The 8,321-nt window shown below is 38.9% G+C and overlaps 1 protein-coding gene across 1 annotated transcript; it reads right to left on the bottom strand.

Moving 5' to 3' along the window:
* Window positions 1-455: 455 nt before the first annotated feature.
* Window positions 456-1,025, bottom strand: LOC122428617 (centrin-1-like). Its single transcript, XM_043448627.1, has one exon. The coding sequence runs from the start codon at window positions 1,013-1,015 to the stop codon at window positions 497-499; it is 519 nt and encodes a 172-aa protein (XP_043304562.1). The 5' UTR covers window positions 1,016-1,025; the 3' UTR covers window positions 456-496.
* Between the last annotated feature and the right edge of the window lie 7,296 nt (window positions 1,026-8,321).

The raw sequence follows: 8,321 nt of genomic DNA on the forward strand, positions 1-8,321 counted from the left end.
ATTCTCTAGAGATGTAACTCTCTAGAATTTCTGATTTGTAGCTTATCACACTGAAAGTGAAAGTGACGTCACTTAGTCATGTCCAGCTCTTTACGACCCCATGAACTGTAGCCCACCAGGCTCCTCCATCCATGGGATTTTCCAGGTGAGTACTAGAGTGGGTTGCCATTTCCTTCTCCAGGGGATCTTCCCGACCCAGGGATCGAACCCGGGTCTCCCGCTTTGCAGGCAGACGCTTTAGCCACCAGGGAAGCCATGAAGCAACCAAATATTCCTTCTTTCTTTGATTTTATTTCTTTTCTTTTTTTTTTTTTTTTTTTAAGCATTTGAAAATTCTATAATTGAGCTAGAGATTTGGAAATAGAACTATCTAGACAAACTGGGGGTAAGAGGAGAGAGATGGCTCTGGCCTCTAACTCCAGGTTTCACAAATCAAGAAGCAGGGAAGCCAGCCAATTACTCAATTTCCCTACACATGCTTGCGGGATAAACGGACTCAATAGAGGCTGGTCTTTTTCATGATGCGAAGAAACTCATCCTCGTTCACTTCGCCGTCTCCATCTCGGTCGGCTTCGTCAATCATTTCCTGGAGCTCTTCATCGGTGAGGTTTTCTCCCAATTCTTTGGCCACACGTTTTAGGTTTTTGAAAGAGATCTTCCCGGTCTCGTCATTATCAAAGAGCCTGAACGCCTTCAGGATTTCTTCCTTGGTGTCTTTCTCAGCCATCTTCTGAGTCATCACGGCCAAGAAGTCGTTGAAGCTGATCTTCCCCGTGCCTTCTTTGTCCACGTCGGCGATCATCCTCTTCATCTCCTCCTTCCTGGGTTCAAAGCCCAGCGCCCTCATGGCCACCTTGAGTTCCTTCACGTCGATGGTGCCGCTGCCGTCGGCATCGAAGAGGTCGAACGCTTCGCGAACTTCTTGCTTTTGCTCTTCAGTGAGTTCGGGCTTAGGCCCCACCTTTCTTTTCTGGCTGATGGAGGTCACGGTGGGCTTCTTGAAGCCGGAAGCCATCCTGCGACGACTGCCGATTTTATTTCTTTTGATTGAGAATTACTTCCATTTTTCTGAATGAAAAGCTTCAAAATTTCCATTTATTAGGGATTGCAACTTTTTTCTCTTATCTATTTCTGTTCTTTGTTCTGATTTAAACAGTAACATCAAAATGTAAGGATGGAACGATTTAAAATACCAGGAATGCCCATATTCTTTTCCTTGGAATCTGGGGAATGACAGCTTATGCTGGTCTTATTCCAATCAATTTTGTGCCCCAAAAAATGTTACGGGAATATACTTTTGAATAAAAACTCCCAATTTTAATTTTTTGGATTATATAGAACACTAGAGTAATCTTTTTTCTTCTCTTTAAAATTCTAGAAAATTCTTTGATAATTATTCTTCAAAAGTAATTCACAGTAAAAAAGGGAATTGGTATCTTTTACATTTCTGAGACTATTACAACATGTAAATCTTCAGTAATCTTGGAAGAAAGGACGAAGGTTGGAATAGACATAATTTCTTTCTACCCATGCCAGGGAGACGGAATGCAGTGTATTGCTAGCCTTCCTAACAAAATACTGGCATAATTCTCTCCCAAATGGATTCTATTTTAAAGGCTTCATCTACGACCAGAATATATAGTTAACAAATATCAAGTGTACTTCTTGTACATTCATATATCTTTATATGTTACTTACTACATGGTATATTTTTATAACCTAAAAACTATACTTGATTTTAAAGAAATAAGTTAGTGATTTTTTAGCAAAGATTGCTAGAAAAATTCTTTATCAGTAAAAAGAAAAGATTTGCTTTTCTTTCTGATTTCTTTCATCTTCCATATCCATCTTCACCATCTTCTTCATAGGAGCTTCATTTTTGTAAAGTAGATTACATGACTTCTCATTGGAAGCCAACATATTCTGCTGATCTGAGGCAAATTCTCAAAATTCAGCTTTTGTGTGTGTGCATTTCAGTGTTTACACTATCCTAGCAGGAACCCTCTCTATCAAAGAGCCAAGCATATCATTGCCTTTAATTAACACTGTTGAGTTGTTAGCATATCCAAAAGCACTTTCTACAGGCTTTAACCACACCTGAAATGTAGCCAGCAACACCACATAATCGCTTTTGTACTTTGTCAAATTAGAAGCAATTTAACACTTACCAGGGGTACTGAGGAAGACATCTGGATTGAGGGTTTCAATTTCTAAAGTATAGTACTTAGATGGGGAAAGTAAAAACCACTAGTACTCATTTAGGGAATCTTAAGCCTTGTCATAATCCACTTTTTTCCTCAAAAGAAAGGCTGCTACTATTATTATCTGAAGATTTATTGAGTCACAGTTGATGAGATAATAATAAAAAATTCTAGTTCATTAAGACAATTCAAAATCCAACAAAGGGCAGGACCTTTGTCTAATAATATCCAATCCCTCCACATTCACTGTAGATCCTCTTTTCTCCTGCTGTCCCATGGCCTTCATGAATTATTTCCTCTCTCTTCCAAACTTTCAACTTTTTCTGTCTCCTTGAGAAACAAGTGTATTGCAGAATATTAAGAGCCAAAACTAGAGTGAGATTGTTTAAATCCTCACTCTGTCACTTACCAGCTTAAGACCTTGGACTAGTCCAGCCTTCTGTGCTCCAGTTCTATAAATGTAAAATGTGTGTAAGTTCTAAAAGTGTAAAATGTATAAATGTAAAATGCAGACACAATTCAGTCGTGTCTGACTCTGCGCAACCCGATGGACTGTAGCTCACCAGGTTCCTCTGTCCATGGGATTCTCCAGATAAGAATACGGAAGTGGGTTGCCATAACCTCCTCGAGGGGATTTTCTGCACCCAGAGATCAAACCCACACCGCTTGCATTGGCAGGCAGCTTCCTTATCATTAGTGCCATCTGGGAAGCCCCATAAACATAAAATAGCAGTAACTATTTCAGAGGATTGTCCTAGGTATAAAATAAATCTGTATGGGTGAACATCTAGAACCTTACTTCAATCCTGTTTCTTCCTGGACCACTGCAATTACTTCCTCCCTTCTCTTCCTAATGCTGCTACTTACTCCCTTGGGACCTTCCTCCACAAAAGCTAATATTTTAAAAATTGAAATGGAATCATATTACTTTACCTGTGCAAAATCCTTTCACTGTCTTCTTACTATAGCCATAATAGATAAAAGAGGATATCTTCAACCATGGAATTTTTTTGTTCCTAATATACAAGCACACCCTATCTTTTATATTATATGATGGTTTTAAAGTAGGCAGCTATGTTTCTTTATGCTTTTATTTTTAATTATTTTTTTCTCTTTAACTGTAAAGTACCACAAAGTCACAGAACATTTGTTCACTAAAACCGTAGTGTTTCTAGTTGCATAACTACTTCTTAAAGGGATTAAAAAATATTGAAAAAACTTCTAGAATTATTTCCACAGAAAACTCTCATCAAGTATGTCATACTACAAATATTATGGAAGAAAATACAGAATTTTATATTAATTATTTTGAAATTCTTTAAATTATGGGTTTCTGTGTTTGAAGAAGAGATTTATGGCTGATTTATCTGCCTCTTAAGACCAGATGAAAGTCAGCTGGAGCTATATGTATGAACTGTTCAGTTCAGTTCAGTTCAGTCATTCAGTTTCATCCAACTCTTTGCAACCCCATGGATTGCAGCACGCCAGGCTTCCCTGTCCGTCACCAACTCCCAGAACTTACTAAAACTCCTCTCCATTGAGTCGATGATGCCATCCAACCATCCCATCTTCTGTCGTCCCCTTCTCCTCCCACCTTCAGTCTTTCCCAGTATCAGGGTCTTTTCCAATGAGTCAGTTTTTTGCATCAGGTGGCCAAAGTACTGGAGTTTCAGCTTCAGCACCAGTCCTTCCAATGAATATTTAGGACTGATCTCCTTTAGGATGGACTGGTTGGATCTCCTTGCTGTCCAAGGGATTCTCGACTCTTCTCCAGCACCACAGTTCAAAAGCATCAATTCTGCGGCGCTCACCTTTCTTTATAGTCCAACTCTCACATCCATACATGACCACTGGAAAAACCATAGCCTTGACTAGATGGACCTTTGCTGGCAACGTAATCCCTCTGATTGTTAGTAAGTTGTCTAGATTGGTCACAACTTTTCTTCTAAGGAGTAAGTGTCTTTTAATTTCAGGGCTGCAGTCACCATCTCTAGTGATTTTGGAGTCCCAAAAAGTAAAGCCTGTTTCCATCATTTCCTCATTTATTTGCTATGAAGTGACGGGACCGGATGCCATGATCTTAGTTTTCTGAATTTTGAGCTTTAAGTCAACTTTTTCACTCTCCTCTTTCACTTTCATCAAGAGGCTCTTTAGTTCTTTTTTGCTTTCTGCCATAAGTGTGGTGTCATCTGCTTATCTGAGGTTATTGATATTTTTCCCAGAAATCTTGATTCCAGCTTGAGCTTCTTCCAGCCCAGCGTTTCTCATAATGTACTCTGCATATAAGTTAAAAAAGCAGGGTGACAATATATAGCCTTGACATACTCCTTTTCCTATTTGGAACTAGTCTGTTGTTCCATGTCCAGTTCTAACTGTTGCTTCCTGACCTGCATACAGATTTCTCAAGAGGCAGGTCAGGTGGTCTGGTATTCCCATCTCTTTCAGAATTTTCCACAGTTTGTTGTGATCCACACAGTCAAAGGTTTTGACGTAGTCAATAAAGCACAAATAGATGTTTTTCTGGAACTCTGTGGAAACTGATAAAATAGAGCATAATAAGCTTTTATTGATCCTGCCAAAAAAATGTAAAAATTCAATTAAGTTACCAAAAAACCCTATATGCCTGCTTTCTAAAACAGAAAATCAATAGCATCTACCTTAATCAGCTGGTTTAAAGATGAAACTATATGTGGCATAAATAGTCTATGTATGCATGCTATGCTTAGTTGCTCAGTCATGCCCAAATGTTTGCAACCCCATGGACTGTAGCCCACCAGGCTCCTCTGTCCATGGGGATTCTCCAGGCAAGAATACTGGAGTGGGTTGCCATGCCCTCCTCCAGGGGATCTTCCCAACCCAGGGACTGAACCCAGGTCTCCCACATTGCAGGCAGATTCTTTACCGTCTAAACTAGCGGGGAAGCCCAACAGTCGATAGGTCCTGAAAAACAAACCTCATTACCTTTGTCAGTCAGAACCTGCTCGTAGCCCTGATCTTGGGATCTCAGGGGTTACCTGTAGAGGCTCCCAACACAGGGAGATGGATGCTTCAAAGCAGGCTGACTCCAGTATCCACCTAGCTCTTCTGCACTCTGCTTCTCAGGACATTGATGGAAGACCACTCCCCGCGGCTGGCGTTGTGTCATTTTTGTCTTCTTTTTTTTTTTTTATTTGAATCTTATCAAAGTCCCCATTCAGATTATTATACTTTTGACTTTATAAACAGTTGTTTACTTAAGTCTAGTTATTGTTCCTTTTTTCCTTTGGTCTTATTGTAGCTTCATTTCCCTTCTTATTTTTCACTACTCATTTTTGTAGCTTACTGTCTGATCATACCATGTGGTTGATCTGCTAAGCTTCATTAGCTAAAGTGCCCGCTGAGTCACTTCAGTTGTGTCCTACTCTTTCCAACCCTATGGGCTGTAACCCTGCCCAGGCTTCCCTGTCCACGGGATTCTCTAGGCAAGCGTACTGGAGTGGGTTGCCTTGCCCTCCTCCAGGGGATCTTCCTGACCCAGGGATTGAAATCACACATCTCAAAAAAAAGAAAAAAGAAATCACACATCTCTTATGCCTCCTGCATTGGCAGGCAGTCTCTTTACACCTAGGACGCCCTCATTAAGCTAAAGTAATTCACCTCAAATATTTTACTCTCTTTTGAAGATAGTCTGTTGTTACAAGGATATGATATACAGGAAGTCAGTAATAAAGAAACATTTGGGAGAACAATTAAGTTATTTTTCCCTCCTATTGGCCCAACAATCACCCTTCTGGCCCTCAGAAGTAAATTCATCATTATAAGAAAATAAAAGTCTTTTATTTTACAATAACAAGTGCTTCTAAACATAGATTGGGTGTGAAAATGGGAACTCAGACAGTGGGAAGGGAAGGTCCAGGAAATGAAACCAGTAGAGAATTAGCTATAGGAAATAATGTAGAAGACAAATTATTAGTTGGGCAGGATAAAAGCAGCTAAACCATTGTTTTAGATATTACATCAAGGAGTTTTACCTGGTTCATGCACAAAGCAGAGGTATTATATTCTTCCACAGTTTAGCTGGAAGAAGATGAAGAAGATCAGTAAAAGATCAGTTTTAAAAAAATACAAAATTTTCAAAGTTTCTTCACATTTGCCCTGACTTAAGATATATAATGAAAGTGAAAGTGAAGTCGCTCATCCTGTCTGACTCTTTGTGGCCCTCTCTGTAACCTACCAGACTTCTCTGTCTGTGGAATTTTCCAGGCAAGAATACTGGAAAAGAGGGTTGCCACACCCTCCTCCAGGAGATCTTCCCAACCCAGGGATCTAACCCTTGTCTCTTGCATCTACTGCATTGGAAGGCCAATTCTTTACCACCAGAGCCACTTGGGAAGCCCCTCCTCTATTTTTTTTTTTTCTCCTCTAATTTTAATTGATGTTAAAACCTATTATAGTGATTGAAGTATAAGATGACTATGGCCTGGACCAGACTGATTGTACAGAAATGAGTTGTGAAGAAGACATATATTTTGGTGATTGATGGCACATGAGAGGTCAAAGGTGACTCCCAGGTTTCTGGTCAAAGTGACCAGGAAAATGGTTGTGCCATTGACCCTTTCTGAGGACACAATTAGCCTGGCTTTTATCCTTAACCCTTAATTAAATTGGTGGAGGTCTATAAAGAGAGAAATTATTGGTTCCATAAATCCAAAACCATTCCTCTCCTTTAAAAATAATTCTTCTTCAGTTACTCAGTAACACTGAACCTTCAAGTCAGGCATCAGATTTTATGGTTTATTTATAGTAATGATATTTAAATGTCAGCTTTGGGCCAGTTAGTAATATTTATGAAAAGATATATATTCAGGGAGGAAGAACTGTGCCAGTTTTCACAGGCAAATCCAATTTCTAAAAAAACATGCTATGAAAGAGAAGATTGTCATGCAATGGATTTTTAATTGAAATATTTGACCATAAATAAGGTCTCACAGAGTCAGACCCAACGGAGAGAACTATGCCTCAGCAACATACACCAGTTTATGATATCACTTGTAAAGTTTTCAAAATCCTCCCTCCTCAAACACAAAAAGAGGAAAGGATAAATATACATAGAAAAGTTAAAAAAAAAACAAAACACCTAATATCTGACTAGAACAGTTTGCAAGATTCATTTGATCCATTTCAGAATATGTATATATTCAAGTGGATGCTTTCCAATTCATAATGTGAGATATTTGAGTCCTTATATATATGGTTTTAAAGTTTTACTAATGTTTCCTAGGTGGCTCAGTTTTAAAGAATCCACCTGCAATGCAGGAGACTCAGGTTCAATCCCTGGGTCAGGAACATCCCCTGGAGAAGGAAATGGCAACCCACTCCAGTATTTCTTCCTAGGAAATCCCATGTGACCGAGGAGCCTGGTGGACTACAGTCCACGTGGTCAAAAAAGATCAGGCCATGACTTAGTTACTAAACAACAACTTTCTCTAACAAATGGTGGAAGTTATTACAGTTTGAATCACATTTAAGGCACAGCATTGATGTAGTGTCAAGATTAGGTGGTAGATAGTATGTTCAAAATCTGAGTAAACCACTCCAGATAACACAAACACTGTCTGGTAATTAACACTTGAATCTATTTTGAGATTTAGTAGCTGTAGATTACTATTTTATGACCATTTCCTCACTATAGCACCCCTTCTGTAGTGGATTTAAATAGTTCCTAAAATGTCAAGAACAATTACAGCAATCTATTATAAAATTTTACCTTGGGACCTATTTTTTTAAAAAAGAAAACCTGATTTGTTTACTAGAACATAGAATTCAGCTACAGGAAAACATTTAAAAAGTAAGTTTTGATCCCTACAGCATCTGGAAGCAGCAAATGAACATCAATATGCCCTTCTGTTAACGTGAGGATCACATGGATTTGAGAGCTCCTTGAGGATAGAGGCTGTAATATTTTTAACTGTGTATTTCTAGAGTTTGTCTCAGTGTCTGGCTCATGATAGATACTTGGTCAAGCAAATGAATTAGCAAATGAGGTTGCCAGCTCTGAGCATCAGTAGAAGAGGGACTGAAGAATATTGTGTTGAAACTTCCCCAGAGTTTTATGTAGCTCTAATATCTGATATAAAGAGC

Source organism: Cervus canadensis, chromosome 27, assembly GCF_019320065.1.
Source record: "Cervus canadensis isolate Bull #8, Minnesota chromosome 27, ASM1932006v1, whole genome shotgun sequence".
In the NCBI taxonomy this organism is placed as follows: Eukaryota; Metazoa; Chordata; class Mammalia; order Artiodactyla; family Cervidae; genus Cervus; species Cervus canadensis.